Raw genomic sequence first — 19,376 nt, forward strand, 5'->3', positions numbered from 1 at the left:
CGAGGCAGGTGCATCACGAGGTCAGGAGTTCAAGACCAGCCTGGCCAACGTGGCGAAACCTGGTCTCTACTAAAAATACAAAAATTAGCTGGATGTGGTGGCACATGTCTCTAGTCTCAGCTACTCAGGAGGCTGAGGCAGGAAAATTGCTTGAACCCGGGAGGCGGAGGTTGCAGTGAGCTGAGACCGCGCCACCGTACTCCAGCCTGGGCGACAGAGTGAGAGTCTGGCTCAAAAATAAAAAAAAGAAAAATTCCACTCCACTCTTTTTTTGTTTGCAAAAAAAAAGAGACTCCATCCCCAAAAAAAAAAGACATCATGAATTCATCTGTGCATCTTAGACCTACAAGAAAGAATCAATCCCAGAGTTTTCAGTTGTTCTCTGTTCAGAGACTTGTTTCTCAGCCAGATAATAGCCAGTCACCCATGGAACATCATTCACAAGCCCCCAGCCCCACCCACTGCAACAGAATGGGGTTTGGGGTCGCTTAGGTGTGAGAGTGTGGACAAGTCCCCCAGGCCTCTGGAATGCGCATGCCTGTTGAGAAGCCCAGCTCTGGGAAGCAGAGGCGGGCCCTGGTCACATGGTCATGGTCAGCCAGAATTGGCAGTGATAGGTTCCATGGGCACTGCCTCTAGGGCCTCCCAAGACCTGGCAGAGCACCCATCCCCACTGTCTCTGTGCAAACAAGGACCCCCTTCCCTTTCCCCTGCCTCCAACCCAATTTTTGTGACATCAGTGAGGGCTCGGGGGCAAAGTGGATATGAGTCTAATGACTACATGGCTTGGGGGGAATTCACTGTATCTCTTTGAACCTCGGTTTCCTGTCCTGCAAAATGAAAGAAGAGAGTGAGATGCATTCTTTGTGTGCCATGGAGAGGCGTAGGAAGAATGGTCAAAGGCTGCAGGAAACAGATTTCACTTCCATCTTCCAAAGATGATCCAAGTTGTCCCAAAAGGGAACAATGCAAGTGGGGCCTAGAGAGGCGGCACTGGGGACACTGTGGCGAAGCAGCTGAGGCCTTTCCTTCCAACCCGAGTCTCCCCCAGAAAACTCCACCCAGGAGTTTCCCCCAGTGATGACCTCACCCCAGGTGGCCTCCTGTAAAAACCACTTACAGAAATGGAAAGTATTTTTAACCAGAACACACTGGCAAATCCAAAAGTATGGGGAGAAAATGAAGCTTGAATTGCAGATTATGGCCACAGGAAAAGGCAGTTCAATAACAGTTGCTGGTTTTAATTGCAAGGCCTGACTGGGTAAGGAGATAAACCCCTCTGCTGGGCTGAGCTGCTCCAGGGCAAGGCAGCAGAACCCATGAAAAGGGCCGAGAGGGGTGTGGGCTTCCCAGCTCAACAGTCACCTTGGCAAATTATAAGGAAGCCCCTGCTGGGAAGCCTCATTTTCTTCTCAGGCTGTGCCGGGGGCTGCAGGTCTGGGCAAAGCCAGTCGCATATGGGAAATTGTTTCCTCTTAATAAAATCTGAGCCCTTGGCCTGCTAAAGAGCAGAGGGGATTATAACGTCCAGCTCGCCCAAACATCTGCCTTCTTCCTCCACTGGCCTTGGTGCCTGGGGTCATCTCAGTTTTCCTGTGTGTGTGTTCTTTTTTTTTTTTTTTCTGGTGCACACATTCTTTTAGCACATGATAGCATTACCACCTTGCATAAGCTTAAGTGCATGCACATCGTTTTCTCTTCTTAAATCTTCAGAGCAAGCCTAAAGGCAGGACAGGCAGGGACTGTGTAGCCCATTTGCAACCACAGAAATTGCAGCCTAGAGAGACAAAGAAGGAATTAGGACTGCCTCTCAGTTACCTAGGCCTCTGCTCTTGTTGGCTTCCCACTCCTCCTGGAAACCGAGCTTCAGGGGCAACAGGGGAGCCCCAAGACAGTCCTACTGCTAAGACTTAAACCCAGGAGAAACCCACCAGGCTCCCAGTGGCGCCCAACACAAATGAGATGACCCTGAGGCCGACCTGCTGATTGCTGAGAGCTGCCGAGAAGGGATCACCAGCCCCTCAGTGTGGCACCTGAGTAACTTGTCCGCTGCCTGAATCCCACACTTTCTTCTGTGGGAGGGAAGTGGCAAGTCCAGACCTCCTTGGCAGGTCCAGGAGTGTGAGCTTCAGCCTGGCAGCTTCCCTGGCATTAGATCGGCTGATTTCCAGGCTTGTGGCGCAGCCTCCTGCCAGGTGTGATGAGCGCATTGGCACAGTCAGGAAGCAGCAGAGCCTGCCTCTGTTCTGGGGCTCAGGGACACCAGCTTATGCCCCCTTCACACATCTAGAGATGGGGAGACCGAGGCCCAGAGTGGGCGGGGGTGCACCTTGAGCTAATGTAGAGCCATGTCTTCTCATTACTATGCCTGTACTTCTAGCCCGCCTCACAGTGTTGGGGAAGACCACACTCATACACACACACACACACACACACCCCTACCACGCCACCCACCATCCCTCCCAGACACACACACATTACACACTCCCCCACACACCCACACTCCCCTCACATACATTCACACTCCCCACACACACACTACATACACTCCCCCCACACACACACTACATACACTCCCCCCCACACACACACTACATACACTCCCCCACACACACACACACTACATACACTCCCTCCCACACACAACTACATACACTCCCCCACACACACACAACAATACACTCCCCCACACACATACAGACACCCCCCACACACTAATACACCCCTCACACACACACACTACATACACTCCCACACACACACACTACATACACTCCCCCCCACACTACATACACTCCCTCCCACACACACACACTACATACACTCCCCCACACACACACACTACATACACTCCCACACACACTACATACACTCCCCCCCACACACACACTACATACACTCCCTCCCACACACAACTACATACACTCCCCCACACACACACTACATACACTCCCTCCCACACACACACACTACATACACTCCCCCCACACACACACTACATACACTCCCCCCACACACACACTACATACACTGCCTCCCACACACACACAATACATACACTCCCCCACACACACACACTACATACACTCCCCCACACACACACTACATACACTCCCTCCCACACACACACACTACATAACACTCCCCCCACACACACTACATACACTCCCCCCACACACAGACCCACACACCCACACTCCCCTCACATCCACACTCCCCTCACATCCACACTCCCCTCACACACACCACACACACACATTACATACACTTCCCCTGCACACACTCCCCTTACACACTATGCACACACCCCACACACATTACACACACTTCCCCTACACACCCACACTAGACACACTCCTCTCACATATACATACACTACACACTCCCCTCATGCACACACTACACACCACCCACACTCACTCCCACACACACTACACACCACTCACACTCACTCCCACACACACTACACACCACCCACACACACTACACCACCCACACTCCCACACACACTACACCCACACTCCCACACTCCCACACATACACACCACCCACACTCCCACACACTACACACCACCCACACTCCCACACGCTACACACCACCCACACTCCCACACGCACACCTACCACCCACACTCCCACACACTACACACCACCCACACTCCCACACACACACCTACCACCCACACTCCCACACACTACACACCACCGGCACTCCCACACACACACACACACACTCCCCTCACACACTACACACTCCCCTCACACACACATTCCACACACCCCCCACACGTTACACACACTCCCCTCACGCACACACCCCACACACTACACATTAGTCCCCTCACACACACTGCACACCACACTCCTTGACACACACACACTCTCCCTACACACATCCACACACCCCTACCCCTCAGCACACACACATACCCCCATTCACCTACATACACACACACATTAATTCACCACACATACACACCCACCCCACACCCCATCCATACACACACACTCCCCACACCCCATCCATACACACACACTCCCCACACACCATCCATACACACATACTCCCCACACCCCATCCATACACACACACTCCCCACACCCCATCCATACACACACACTCCCCACACCCCATCCACACACACACTCCCCACACCCCATCCATACACACACACTCCCCACACCCCATCCACACACACACACTCCCCACACACCCCACACACATAAGCTGTAAAGCAGTGGGACCCTCACATGTGAGACGCCCACATAAGTGCCCCTGAGAGGCAGCCACATCTCAACACTGCGGACCCTAATGACCTGGCTCCCTCCCCTGCATGTCCCTCCAGAGGAAGCCTGGACCTTGTCACGCGCACACTCCGTCACCGCATGATTGTGTCTAAACTCCTTGGCTTGGCATTCGAGGCCCTTCCTGGCACAGCTCAAGCCTCGCATCCCGACAGAGCCCAAGCCTCCCTTGCATTCCCCCGCTCAGCACTCCATGGGCATCTCTGCGCGCCGTATAGTTACTGGGCATCAAGCGGGAGTCGCATGCAATCCCTCCCCACAAAGAGCCCACGGGCTAGTGAGGGAGGCAGACCCGTGCACAGGCACTCATCACATAGCCGGCGGGCACCTGATGGCAAGGTGGGCCCACCACCCAAGGAGAGTGCGGCCACTGAGGGCTTCTGATGGTGGCTGGCCTTGTTTCACTTAATTCCCGTGGCCACCCTATGGGGAGGGACCATGAGCAGGGTTGTGAGAACGCTTGAGCCCCAGAGTAGGGGATGAGGTGGGGAGGGTGCACCACACCGAGAGGTGACAGTGCTTGTAGCTGCCGTGCCCATGATGGGGCTGGAGAAGGGCTCTGAGCAGAGGCCGACCCATGACTTCCAGCCTGAGCCTGACCCCTCCTCTGCAACAGACTTGCCCCTCCTCAACATGCCAGGCCTGGCCCAGCCCTTCCTTCCGTGGGGTATGTAGGAAGAAGAGAGGTGCCACTTCTGTCTTCCCTCCACACCAGAGCACAGTCCAGCCCAGCCCGGCCCCTTCCAGCTCCTCCCCAAAGCACATGCTTCATCTTGTCTGTTCCAATTTTTGCAGATGCTGGTCCATCTGGAACCCTTGGTGGGCCAGGACTTATTTATGGATCAGGGCTGGAGGGGGCCGGAAGGGCGGGTGTACCGTGTGGCTGGCCTCCTCTCGACCCCCATTCCTGGGTCCCATCTGTCTTCGCCCTTTTGGTCCCTTGGTCCCCACACTTGTCTTTCTTTCTCTGCGTGTCTCTGTCTTCACTCTCTGGTTGACTGTGTGCAGCTGCGGAAGGTGAGGCTCTGCCCTTCACCCGCTTGATGGTCTTGGATGAGCCATTTAGGCCCAGTTGCCGTTCTCCCACCTGGGAAATGGGGTCGATAGCACCTACCTTGCAGGGTGCCCTGGAAGATTAAGTTATAAATAATACAGTGAGGCTCCTGGCCCACAGTAAATGGTAGCTGTTGGTGTGTTCTCTCTCTCTTTCTGTCCCTCCTCCCTCCACCCACTTTACCTCTCCCCTCTCTCTTGGCCCCCTTCTTCTGCTGAGGAGTTGAAAACACTCTGCCCATTCCCCCACCCCGCCTTCGGTCCACCCCCATTTTCTTTCTTCTCTCTGTTTCTCTGCTTAAGTGAATCAGAACACAGAACTGGTTTGTTCTTTGTTAAATCTATCAAATGCCTTTACGTTTCCCCGTTGTCAATTGTCAAAGCCTAGGAATGAAGCGTTTTCTGTCTTGCATCTGCGGTGAAGTGTTCCTCAGGCAACCCGCCTTCCTCCTGGGTCGGCCCTGGGTGGAGAGACCTCTGGGCTCAGCCACAGCCTGTGAGGCCCTGCTCCTTGGCTGGCCCACTGTCCAGCAGGCAGAGGCCACCAGGGCAGAGAGGGCGTGTTGCGACTCAATTCTTCTCTTTCCTGCTCCTTTAAACTCCATTTATCCCAATTTGCTAAACTTAAACTCAGTTTTTCCAGAGAGGCTCTACTTGAGGGCTTGGCCAGCTAAATTAAGGTTTTTCCTCCTCTTTCCCATGGCCTTTTATGAAGCTACCCAGCATTAATTATCATGTTTGTCACTGGGTAATAAAAACCTCTGAACTCCCTGCCACCAGATTATCTTTGTAAAGAAATGCAACTCACTTACAGTTAATAACCAGAGGCCCTGCCGTCCCCAGCCTGCTAAGGCGAGGTGATTTATAGCACCCGCCGGATGAGCCCATGCATTTTTGTGCAGGACGAGCGCGCTCTAGACAGCCCGGATTTCCTCCGAGTCACAGGCTGTGTCTGCTTTGCAGTCCCCGTTCCAGGTTCGGTGGCTGCTGGCAAGATGCCCACTTCCTACCCGTACAGGCACCAGGCCCCTGAGGCCAGGCGGGTGTGCGAGGCTCTGCCCCAGGAGAGCCGACAGCAGATGGAGATAATGTTCTTGTCCTCTTTCCCCTCACAGACCACGTCTCAGTTGGAGGACTCGGGGACAGTTTTTATGAATATTTGATCAAATCCTGGTTGATGTCGGGCAAGACAGATATGGAGGCTAAAAATATGTACTACGAAGCCTTGGAGGTAAGACAAGCACTGGATTATTCACAGGCCGCTGGTCACCAGCCTCCGGCTCTCTCACAGGCCCCTGAGTGCTGGGGGCTGTGGGGCCAGATGGGCTGAGGCTTGCTCCCACCCCCTGCAGTGAACTGGTGAGAAGATTGACAGGACAGCCCCCTCGCAGCCAGGCATTGTACACCCCTGTGACCCTCCCACATGCTCTAAGACTGGGGCTGTGTTAGATGCAAAACCCAAGCTCGGGGAGGTGAAGTCATGTGTCTGAGGTCTCATCGGAAGTGACCGTCAGTCTGATTCAGAAACTGCCACCTGCTCAGTGTCTGTGCTTCGGCTGATGTGTCAGAGCCTAGAATGCAGCCAGACTGGGGGCTGGCACCCCCAAGGGTGGCTGCCAGAGTGAGACCCTCAGTCGTGTCTTCCTTGGACAACAGAGGTGACAGGAGAAGTATGTCCAAGCTGGAGGAGGCCTCCTTCAGTGGAGCATCCAGTTTTGCTCCTTCTCTTTATGTGGATGGAAACCAAGGCCTAGAGAAGGGAAGGCACTTGCCCAAGGCCACACAGCACAGAGCTGGCCAAGCTGACACCACTGGTGGTCTGTCCATGGGGTGTGGAATGAACGAGGGCTGGAAGGCTGAGGTGAGTCCCTCCAAAGAGGAGAGACCAGGACAGAAGAGGGAAGCAGTTAGCCTGAGCCATTGGGAAGAGGGCTAGGGAATCCCACGACTCAACAGATACCTTGGAGCCCAACTAAGGAAAAGGCACTGGGCCTTCTCTCGGCCTCAGTTTCCCCATAAAGCAAGTTGAGCAAGTTGGATCTACTCTGCCACCACCTTGGTCTACACTACCTCCTTATTTCCTCTAAACTGGCTTCCCCTCTGCCCTGCTCTCTGAATGCTGTGTGGGGAACAGAAGCCAGAAAAGCTGGACATGCACATCCCTCTCTTCTCTGGCTTCCCTTAGCACCTGGAATAAATCCAACTCCTCTCCTTTACCCATCAAGTCCGCCTTCCCTGGGCCCTGCTGATCACCCTGACTTCACGCCTGCCTCTCTGCCCTGTGCTTTCTGGGCCCTGGCACCAGTCTTCCTGCTCTTCCTCAGACACCCCAGGCAATTCCCACCTCAGGGCCTTTGCACTTGCTGTCCCCTCTGCCTGGAATATCATTCCAGTTGCTAGGTCCCACTCACTAGTCAACTGTCAATTCAGATGCCACTGAAACTACCATTCCCAGCCTGTCACATACCCAGGCTTATTCTCTTCACCTTCATCATCCTCTACAATTATCACAGGCATGTATTTGTTTACTTGCTCATTCTCTATCTTCTCCAAATAGAATGTCAGTTATCCGGGATCAGAGATCTTGTCTGCTCCTAAAACAGTACCTGGCACATAGCAGGCACATGGTAACTGTTTTGTAAACAAATGAATGAATGCATGCATGCATGAATGCTGAAAGGATGGATGGAGGGAAGGATGGATGGATGGAGGGAAGGATGGATGGAGGGAAGGATGGAGGGAAGGATGGAGGGAAGGATGGATGGATGGAGGGAAGGATGGGTGGATGGAGGGAAGGATGGATGGAGGGAGGGATGGATGGATGAAGGATGGATGGATGGAGGGAAGGATGGAGGGATGGAGGGAAGGATGGATGGATGGAGGCAAGGATGGATGGAGGGAAGGATGGATGGATGGAGGGAAGGATGGATGGAGGGAAGAATGGATGGATGGAGGGAAGGATGGATGGAGAGAAGGATGGAGGGAAGGATGGAGGGAAGGATGGAGGGAAGGATGGATGGATGGAGGGAAGGATGGGTGGATGGAGGGAAGGATGGATGGAGGGAGGGATGGATGGATGAAGGATGGATGGATGGAGGGAAGGATGGAGGGAAGGATGGAGGGATGGAGGGAAGGATGGATGGATGGAGGGAAGGATGGATGGAGGGAAGGATGGATGGATAGAGGGAAGGATGGATAGAGGGAAGGATGAATGGATGGAAGGATAGATGAAGGCAAGGATGGATGGAGGGAAGGATGGAGGGATGGAGGGAAGGATGGATGGAGGGAAGGATGGATGGGTGAGTAGATCGATGGGTGGGTGGGTGTGAGCAGTTGGATGGATGGATAGATGGTCTCTGAGTACCCTCTGATCACAGGAATCTGGCCAGGAATGGTGGTGCTTAAAAGACACACATTGAAACAGACTGCTAGAGCCCTGGACCCTTTAAACCGTAGGCTCAGCAATGAGTTTTCCCTGTCCAGCTCCCTGGCACAAGACCTCAATCATGAAGCAGCTTCTGGGATTATAGTCTCATCTCAGTCTGAGTCCCAGCCTTGTTCACTCCGGTCTTTGGCTGAGCTCAGACCAGAGCCCTGGTCAGAGAATTAGTGTGCAGCTGGTGGTGGCCAGAGTGTGCTGCCCAGAGGCCCTTTATGGCTTCTCTTGCAGAGTAAACATAAAGTTAATGAGCAGCCAGGCTCCCTGCCCTCAGGGCACACTATAGTTGAGGCTTCATGGGAAGAAATGGCCATGAATTATTTAAGGCAACTCGGAGCACTTGATTTTGTAGGAGAGAACTTTGAATAGAAGAGGCTTTGCTCTCTGCATTTGATCTTCCCAGTGAAGAGCCTGGAGCATCTTTGACCCTGGGTGAAGGCTGGGCCTCTGGCAAGTTTGGGGTTTTGAAGAATCTTCTGGTGGTTCTCAACCTTGTTGGCATGTTAAAATCACCTAGGGAGCTGCAAAGTCCTGATGTTCAGACTGCACCCCTGACTCAGAACCTCTGGGCATGTGGCCCGGGCCACACATGAACCTCCTTGGGATTTCCGTGTGTAGTCAGGGTTGGGAATCACTGACCAAAGACCTTCACCCCTGCCTGTACCTTAGGAACACCTGGAGAGCTTTAAAAATCCCATGTCTAGCCTCACCCCAGGCCAATTAAATCCCAATCTGAGCTTTTTAAAAAGTTCCTTCCACGGCCGGGCGCGGTGGCTCACACCTGTAGTCCCAGCTCTTTGGGAGGCCGAGGCGGGCAGATCATGAGGTCAGGACATCGAGACCATCCTGGCGAACACAGTGAAACCCTGTCTGTACTAAAAATACAAAAAATTAGCCGGGCGTGGTGGCGGGCACCTGTAGTTCCAGCTACTCGGGAGGCTGAGGCAGGAGAATGGCGTGAACCCAGGAGGCGGAGCTTGCAGGGAGCCCAGATTGCTCCACTGCACTCCAGCCTGGGCGACAGAGCGAGACTCCGTCTCAAAAAAAAAAAGAGACCGGGCGCGGTGGCTCAAGCCTGTAATCCCAGCACTTTGGGAGGCCGAGATGGGCGGATCACGAGGTCAGGAGATCGAGACCATCCTGGCTAACACGGTGAAACCCCGTCTCTACTAAAAAATACAAAAAACTAGCCAGGCGAGGTGGCAGGCGCCTGTAGTCCCAGCTACTCGGGTGGCTGAGGCAGGAGAATGGCGTGAACCCGGGAGGCAGAGCTTGCAGTGAGCCGAGACCGCACCACCGCACTCCAGCCTGGGCGACAGAGCGAGACTCCGTCTCAAAAAAAAAAAAAAAAAAAAAAAAAAATTCCTTCCACAATTCTGTTGTGCACCTGGGGTCAGAAAAGCACCAGGTTAGACCAGTGTCCAGCTGGGGTGGGCCTGGCAAGGTCAGACAGTTCAGACTGGGCACACCTCTGAGTGTCACGGCAGGAGACAAGAAGAAGAGGGAGAGCTTTGGTCACTTTGGCCTCCTCCGGGCCAGTGCTCTAAGTACCTCATCTTCTTTAGCCCCCATCTTACAGATGATGAAACTGAGGGTCAGAAAGGCCCAAGGTCCATATAGCAGCAGGTGTCAGAGCGAGGACACAAATACGGGTCCAACTCCAGATCCAGTGGACTGGCCTCTGCTTACCAGCGGCCAAGTCACAGAGGGGCCTGGCTTGCCTGAAACCCCTCCCACGAGTGCTCAGATGGGGCTCCTGCAGGCGGCAAAGGAAGCAACAGCCAGTGCCAGGCACGGAGCCAGGCTTCGAATATCCTCTCCTTTAATCCTCACAACCGATCCAGGAATCATTATTCCCATTTTATAGATGAGCAAAGTGAGTCTTCAGTAAAGTGAAATAACTTGCCCACAGTCATCTAGCTCCTAAATCGCAGAGCTGAGATGCAAACCCAGGCCTCTCGCCACTCTGGGCTCACTGCCTATGGGTTAGCCGTGCTCTGCAAGGAACAGTACAAATATTTTTGTTAATACTTTAAATAAACCCTGGTCTTGCACCCCAGTTAGCTCCTTGCACCTCTGCTTGCTGTGATTTAAACCTTTTACCAGTCGTCTGCCAGCCTGCGCTGTCTTGTGTTTTGTTTTAAAAAGCCTTGTTTTTTAATCTTTGCATCTGCGTGTCTCAGTTGTGTCTTCAAAGAGGCACTGGTTTATAATTTCCTCTTGACCGCAATTACTTAGCTTGGGGCCAACCCGCAGTGGAAATAACCTGTGGGAGGCGGTCTGGAAGGTGCAGATGCCAGCTCTGGTGTGTGGCATCCTGAGGTCTCCCTCAGATATCTGTGTTCTCTCCAAAGTGTTGACAACTGGTGACTCTGACCCAGGTTTCTGAGCCCTGACACTCCTCCCTTGCGCCACACGCTTAGTGACGCCGAGCAGCTGCCGGGCCTGTGGCTCTGCTCGGGAGCCAGGCCGGGCCCAGAGCAGACCCCCGCCTGCAGCCCGGCTGCTCTGCAGGTGTCCTCAGCACTTCCCCATGTGGAGCAGGTGCCCTGGCATGTCACATTGTCAGCGCTTCTCTATCTGCCACTCAGTGTGGGTCCTGCAGCCAGCCCACCAGCCCTGGGCCCTGACAGTAGAGAAAAAAGGAAAAAACAGACCCAGGAGTGAGCAAATGTTCCTTGAGCATCTCCTGTGTGTCGGGCACTGGCTGGAGGCTGCTGGTGGTGGCTTCTGCTGTCACACGGTACTCCGAGTCTGAGAGAGGGACAGATATACAACAGAAACATACGCCAAGTAGGAATGGCACCATGTAGAAGGGTGACGGGCCCATAGTAATGGCAGTGGCAGTGCTGGTTTAAATTGCAGCATTCTCTCCAAGGAAGTGACATTCTGGAGGAAGTGGAGTTAGTAGAGTCAGGGCTGGAGCATGCAGGGAGGAGGCCCAGCACCAGCCAAGCCCCGAAGCAGGAAGAAAAATGCAGCCTTCAAGAATGTCACCTTTGCAAAGAGACTTTCCCAGACCTCACTCTGCAAAGTACAGCACTGCCCCCACCCCAGCTTTTTGTTTTGTTTTGGTTTTGTTTTTGTTTTTGAGACAGAGTCTCACTCTGTTTCCCAGGATGGAGTGCAGTTAGTAGAGATAGGTTTTTGCCATGTTGCCCAGGCTGGTTTCAAGCTACTGGGCTCAAGTGATCCATCTACCTCAGCCTCCCAAAGTGTTGGGATTACAGGCATAAGCCACTGTGTCCAGCCCCTCTCCGCCTCCCCCTGCATTTTTTAATCTTACCCTCACTTTGTTTTATTCAAAATGCTGATCACAAATTGTACCTCTGGGCCAGTTGTGGTGACTCACACCTGTAATCCCAACACTTTGGGAGGCCTAGGTGGGTGGATCCCCTGAGGTCAGGAGTTCAAGACCAGCCTGGCAACATAGTGAAACCCTGTCTTTACTAAAAATACAAAAAATCGCTGGGGGTGGTGGCACATGCCTATAATCCCAGCTAACACTTGGGAGGCTGAGGCACGAGAATGGTTTGAACCTGGGAGGCGGAGGTTGCAGTGAGCCAAGATGGTGCCACTGCACTTCAGCCTGGGTGACAGTCTAAGACAGTGTTTCAAAACAAAACAAATTGCACCTCTCGTGTACATTTGGTTTTGTTGGGAATTCCCTGCACTAATGGGTGAGCTCCCTGAGGCAGAGTCCAGGCTCCTCTCCAGCACACCTGTAGCCCCAGTACCTAGCACAGCACTGACACCAAGGAAATATTACATGGCTCCTGAAATATTGGAAGCCAGGAGGGTACATGAGTGAAAAGATTCCAGTGTGGGTGAGGTAGGGTGTGAGAAGGGAGGGGCAGGAGACAGACTGGAGAGGAATCATAGGGGCCAGTAATTACTGGGGACTCGCTCTGTGCTGGGAAATAGGCCAAGCCCTGCAGGCGTATCTCATTTAATTCTCACAACCCTTTGAGGCAGTTAATGCTCTTATCCCCAGTTTACACGTTAGGAAACTGAGGCACAGAGAGAACATACAACCTGCCCAGTGTCACACAGCGTGGAACTGGTGGAGATGGGATTTGAACCTGACGAGTCTGTGCCCCAGAGCCATGTCCATAGTATCAGGTCCACCCTCGGAGTCCAGATCGTGGAGTCTTGGCGGCCTCTCTGGTCTTTTCACATAAGGGCACTTGGAAACCACTACAGGTTCTAAGCAGGCAAATGATATGATCCGGTGTGTTAATTGCAGAGTACAGAGACCCCCTGGAGAGTAGATTGGAGGGGTGAGAGTGGAGGCAGAGGCCTGGCAAGGGCCCCAGAGGACCCCAGCCATGGGCCAGGCCCCACCAGCCCATGAAGTCTGGCCTCAAGGCTGTGTGAGCAGCTTCCTTCCTCCCCTGGGTCCCCAGGGCTCCTGGGACTGACAGCAGTGTGACCCCCTCATGTCCCCGACATCCCAGAGTCTTTACAACAGCATCACCTCCCTTCCCACCAAAAGGTGTGGCCATCGGGTAGAGGAAGAAGCAGAGCTCTGGACAATGTGGGATCTTGTTTCTAGGCTGGTGTGGCTGCATGGCCTGGGACAAGCTGCCCCTCCCATTTGTCTGTGTAGGGCGCCACAGCCCAGGTGCCTGGCTTGCTGTAGGCATTAAATGAGGAAACGTGTGACAAAATACCATAGAGAGCAGCTCTTAATTTTCTGCAGGTTCTTTTTGAGAAACTGAGAAGAATAGATGGACACTCTTCCCATAAAGATGCACATCCACTAAAAAGCGTTGGGTGCAGTTTTAAGGGCCTGGACCCCTGAAGCCTGTCCACAGGCCAGCTGGGTTTCTGGTTAAGATCAAACAGAGGACGTAATGGAGGAGGAGGATCACCTTAAAATATTTTTTAATGTTTTTTAAAACGTGGAAGATTGTAAAGACTAAGAGACTTGCCCTGGGGAGCTGCCGTGTGTCTGAGCCTCCCAGTGAATAGCAGCCCCTCCTGTGCCCTGGCAGGCATCTTGACCAGCAGAAATCAGTGGGCCTCCTTTACCTGGGATGGAGGGCTTGGCAGAGCTGCCCTTGCTACTGTCTCCAAAATGTTTATTTTCCATCCTTTCCCCCTCTTCTCTGTGCCCTCCCATGCCCCTTCTCCCTGCCCAATCCCCACCTTGCTCCCAGGCGATAGAGACCTACTTGCTGAATGTCTCTCCCGGGGGGCTGACCTACATCGCCGAGTGGCGAGGGGGGATTCTGGACCACAAGATGGGGCACCTGGCCTGTTTCTCCGGGGGCATGATCGCCCTTGGCGCCGAGGATGCCAAGGAAGAAAAGAGGGTCCACTACCGAGAGCTCGCAGCCCAGATCACCAAGACGTGCCACGAGTCATACGCCCGCTCAGGTAACCCTGCAAGGGGAAGGGGCAGCAGGAGAGACTGAGGCTAGACACCAGGAAGAACTGGAAAGACCAGCAGCAGTGAGTGAAGGGAGCACATGGCCTTAGGGAAGCCTCCCGCTGGAACTTAGGTAGAATTTGAGAGATGTGCTGTCCAGGCTCTGAGACTGTACCCTGAATGAAAAGGAAACTAGTACAGACGCAGGAAGTACTTTGCGTGTACCCGACGCAGGAAGTACTTTGCGCCTACCCGACGCAGGAAGTACTTTGCGTGTACCCGATGCTCTTCCGCCCTTGACACACATCATCACTGAACCTCACCACACAGGTGAGGAAACAGGCTCAGAAATTACTTGGCCAAGGTTCCTTGAGAGGGGCACGGAATAAAGGATCCTCCAGCTCTGGAGGCAGAAACAGCAGCTTCCTGAGCCCAGCACATGTCCCACCCTGAGTCCCATGCCTTTGAATGTGCTTCTGCCTTTCCCCCAGCACCCTCCTTAGAGGGGGTCTCACTGCCTCCTGCTCCCACCTGTTTAGTTGCCCTCTTTGACCCGTGACCACCGGAAAGCCTGAGAGCTGGGTCCTCCCCACCCACCACTCACCAGTGAATTGTCAGATGCTAGAGTCAGAGGTCGCATTTAAGAGCCTGAGCCTGGCTCCTCATTTTACACAGAGAAGCAGAGTCAGCCCAGAGGGGGAAGTAACTTAGCCAAAGTCACACTACACATAAGGAATTGATCCTGGGCTGGAACCCAGGCCTTCTGATGCCTGGTTCCACCCCGTGTGCAGACTGCACTCCTCAGAAAAATCCCCAGCCCCCATGTGGTCCCAGGAGACGCCCGCTGCTCCAAGTGGTAATCCCAGTGTTGGCTGGAGGGGATGAGCCAAGATTTGCAGTAAAAATTCCAGGCTCGAGTGCCGCTCTGCCACTGCCAGCTGGGCAGCCTCTGTTTTCTTATCTGTTCGATGGGAATAATGACACAGGTTTCAGAGTGAGGCACAGGGTCCCATGAGAAAGTACTTTGGCAGCCGCCTTCTGCCAACAGCACTGCAGCCACTTGCTGACGGTCCACTGTGATGTGTCTGTGCCCGCCCCAGCTGAATGGGGTCTCCTGGAGCTGTTTCCAGGAAGTCAGAGATTCGCAATGGGTCTTTAAAACTGGTCGTCCATTCTCTTCAAAGAGCTCACTCTGCCAGGGCCATAAACAAATAACAAATCTCAGGAATAATAAAAAGCTCGCTATTTGTCTGAGACAATCAGCCCAGACCATAAAAGACAGCCGCTTAACAGAGCATATTGTTCCAGCCAGCCTCGGCTTGTCCCGTGGACGCCTGCAGCAGTGGCTCCTGCCTTCACCCCACTAGCGACTTGGCAAAACGACTGTTTTCTGATGGCTAGAAGCTGCTACGCCATTTGAAAAGATTCGAGAGGCTAGGGTCTAGCTAATTCCTCTTCGCTGAAGCCCTCCGTGGAAGAGTGGAAGTCCTGCAAACCTGTAGCCCCTGCCTCTAGAGTCAAAGCAACCCAGGGCCTCTCAGGGTTTTGAACCCTGGTGGGAGGGAAGAGGGTTCACATTAGGAATGGAGCTGGGGACTCGGGTGACCTGGACAGGAGGGAGAGGCATTAAAGGTTGAAGGATCTGGCCCTCATACCCTACATGTTGGGCCTATGAGGGTCAGACCCAGGAGGGAAAGAGCACCACCCTAGGAGAGGCATCAGACACATCCAGGGTCAAGTCCCAGCTCAGCCACAACTCGCTGTGTTACCTTGGGCAAATTACTTAGCCTCTCTGATCCTCAGTTTCCGCCTGCGTGAGAGGGATAGTAGCAATTACCTTACTAAAGAACCATGTTTTAAGAATTGAAATAGTGTATTAAAGCACCCAGCACAGCCTTTGAAATCATAAGCGGTGACTGCAGAGGTGGTTACAATTATGGCCATACAACAAGAATGACAGCACATTGCCCCAGAACAAAACAGTGACAATAACAGAACCCAGGCTTCCTCGGGCTTTCCTTCCTCAGCTCCCTTTGTGGAAGTAGGTGCATTCCTGGGCAATCTTCCCTCCATCTCCACCTCAGCTGTTCCCAAACTCTAGAAGTTCTGGGAGGTGTTAAAAGCAGTTTTCTAAGAGAAAGGGTCCCGTGGAGATGCCTCATTGCATATTAACATATTAAAGGATCTGATAAATCCTGCAGATGGGAGACTCACTTTGTTTAACCCTCGGTTCCCCAGATGTGTTGAAACCCGAAACCCTCTTGGCTGAGGTCTGGCTAACCTCTTGCAGAGGTATTGCCTCCAAGTACACAGTCGTGGAACCCCGCCCAAACCTTCACCTACCCAGACTGCTGAGTAGCTCATTTGGACCAAAGCTGCTCACATTTCGAGTCCCCGAGGGTCTTGTTTTATCCAGTCCAGGCCAAGAGGGAAGCTGGGCATGTGCCCGGTGCAGCCTTACGCAGCAGTCCAGGCAGGGGCGCCTCACACCCACACACCCCTGACATCACCCTGGCCGCGGGCTCGAGGCAACTGACATCCCTCCTGGATCCCGAAAAGCAGGAGGTGGGAGGACTGACCTGGGCCCTCTGCTTGGCTGTTTCCCCAGATACCAAACTCGGGCCCGAGGCCTTCTGGTTTAACTCCGGCAGAGAGGCCGTGGCCACCCAGCTGAGCGAGAGCTACTACATCCTCCGGCCAGAGGTGGTGGAGAGCTACATGTACCTGTGGCGACAAACCCACAACCCCATCTACAGGGAGTGGGGCTGGGAGGTGGTGCTGGTGAGTGGGCCCCAGGGATGGGCAGCCAGGTGCCAGATGCCCCCTGAGAATTCACAGACAGGCTGGGTGCTAGGTGCCCTGGCTTGGGCACGGAGTGGAAGTCCAAGCCACATTGACCTCTGGCCACAGTTCAGAGTGCAAAGGGTCAAGGTGATGGTTACAGAGCCAAGAGTTCCTAGCCAGGCAAAGTTGTCCTGAGACAGGACAGGGCAGACGTGAAGAGGGTTCTGAGTGCCCATGGCCTTGGGACCTGGGACCAGACCTCAGTAAACTTAGAGGGTCAGAGGCTAGGCAGCTGCCTAGAGCACCACGCGGCCACCACTGTCCCAACAGACGCTTTCTGGATCCCAAAGCTGGGCAGCTCGCCTCCGCCTCCCTCCTCTTCCCACAGGCAGCCCAGCCCCAGGGAGCCCCCACCCTAGTCTCTACTGGCCCTCGAGGCCTACCCTGCCCTCAGCCCCCAGCCCCACACCTAGGTGGAAATTTAATGGCTGTCTTGGGGGAGGTGTCAAAGGCAGGTGTGGGGATTCCAGAAGGTTCCCTGGTGGATGCTGAGCCTTCTCTGCCCCTATCTCCCCAACCACCCCCATGCCCACTCCGAGCATTGCATTCAGACGGGGTCAGGGGCATGCTCAGGTTCACTGGCCCTGTTAAGTCCACCTGCTTCCCCAGGACCATTGCTCTTGGCCTTCAAGCATCTTGTACTCCTATGTCCAGTCCACAGACCCCTCAGTGGGTAGAAATTGTATTTATCAGCCTATAGGCAACATGGTGAAACCCCATCTATACCAAAAAATACAAAAATTAGCCAGGCATGGTGATGCACGCCTATAGTCTCAGCTACTTGAGGGGCTGAGGCAAGAGGATTGTTCGAACCCCAGAGGTTGAAGCTGCAGAGTGAGCTATGATCGCCCTACTGCCCTCCAGCCTGGGTGACAAAATGAGATCTTGTCTCAAAAAAAAAAAAAAAATGCATTTATATAGAAAGATGAATGGCTTGGCCCACTTGCCTCCAGCCCAGGGGCCGTCTCTCCTGAGAATCCCTGGGGTGCCAAGTCCATCCCCAGATCCCAGCCCATGACCATCAACCAGTGGCCTCTCTTCACCTCTGCTTACCACTATGGGTGAATCTGTGAGACCAGCCTAGTCCCCTGAAACACGAAGAGAAGCTTCCTCTAAGTTCAAACCAGGTGAAGAGCTCAGGACAGGCAGCTCGTCGGGCCAGAGCTCTCAGGTGTGGGTTGAGGGAGTGTGGTCCCTCCAGCCTGGGGACAGGTGGCTAAACCCTGAAAGAATAATTTGATCTTCTGTTCCCACAAATGCCAGGAGTCCCCAACCAAGGGGTTGGGGTGCTGTCTGCTTTCTAGCTCCAGCCTGCCAGGCATGAACAAGTCTTGAGGGACCTTTCCTGTCCCGTGTTAAGGCTGTTTTCCTCCTCCTCTTCCCCTTCCTCAGGCCTTGGAGAAATACTGTCGGACAGAAGCCGGTTTCTCCGGGATCCAAGATGTGTACAGTAGCACCCCCAGCCACGACAACAAGCAGCAGAGCTTCTTTCTCGCGGAGACACTAAAGTGAGCAGCGTGGGCTTTTCCTAGGGATGGACAGGTGGGCGGTTGGGGGCGGGGATCTGCAGTCCCTCCCTTCCACAGTCATGTTCTGTAGTCACAGGACAGGAGCCCAAGAGGGGTGAAGGGCTTGGGATCCAGAGGGCTGCACCCCAGGGGTGAGCCTTGGGCCAGGCCGTTTTCTTGGAGAGTGGGACTAGGCTAGAATCCAAGTTCCCTAGGGATGCACCGTGTGATACCGCAGGTTCCTTCAGTTTCCCACCTATCTCCGCACGTTCCTTCAGTTTCCCACCTATCTCCGCACGTTCCTTCAGTTTCCCACCTATCTCTGCAGCTTGCTTCCATTCTGGGAACTCGAGTGTAAAATGGGATAGGATTAACGAGGATGATGTCAGTGCTGGTTGCTGGCATTAACTTTCCCTCCTGTGGCCTCTGCAGTGTGGGTGCTGTGCCCCCCTCAATTTCTTGCCATGGAAGTTGGCCACCCCACTTCCTCGCTGTTCCCCAAAGCAAGCCCCTTGTGCTTTAACCCTTTAGGGTGGGTCAGAATGATCAGTTCCTTCCAGTGGGGAAAAAACCCACAACCTGGAAGCTGGAGTTCTAGAGTCACAACCCCGTTTGTCTTAGTGCCCTAATGTGTACTCTGAATGTAGAGTCTCTGCGGGCAGCAGTGGGGCACATGAAAGCCGACTGGACTGGAGCAGCCCTCAGGCACCCTGCAGAGGAGATCTGGGCCATAAGGGCTCACATACAGGGCCGGGCAGGTGAAGCCGGCTGATGGCAGAGCCAGGGTAAACTAAGTCCTTCTGACCTCAAAGCTCAAGGCTTTTCTCTGCTTTTCACAGCCTCCTTCCCCAGG

The 19,376-nt window shown here is 53.9% G+C and overlaps 1 protein-coding gene across 1 annotated transcript in view; it reads left to right on the forward strand.

The window, feature by feature from the left end:
• Positions 1-19,376, forward strand: part of MAN1C1 (mannosidase alpha class 1C member 1) — a 176,206-nt gene that overhangs the window by 154,412 nt on the left and 2,418 nt on the right. The window contains exons 8-11 of the mRNA XM_010355702.2: positions 6,474-6,589; positions 13,960-14,179; positions 16,780-16,952; positions 18,408-18,523. Of these exons, the coding sequence (XP_010354004.1) occupies positions 6,474-6,589; positions 13,960-14,179; positions 16,780-16,952; positions 18,408-18,523 (625 nt within the window). The remainder of the gene's footprint in view (positions 1-6,473; positions 6,590-13,959; positions 14,180-16,779; positions 16,953-18,407; positions 18,524-19,376) is intronic.

The sequence above is a fragment of the Rhinopithecus roxellana genome, chromosome 12 (assembly GCF_007565055.1).
Source record: "Rhinopithecus roxellana isolate Shanxi Qingling chromosome 12, ASM756505v1, whole genome shotgun sequence".
In the NCBI taxonomy this organism is placed as follows: domain Eukaryota; kingdom Metazoa; phylum Chordata; class Mammalia; order Primates; family Cercopithecidae; genus Rhinopithecus; species Rhinopithecus roxellana.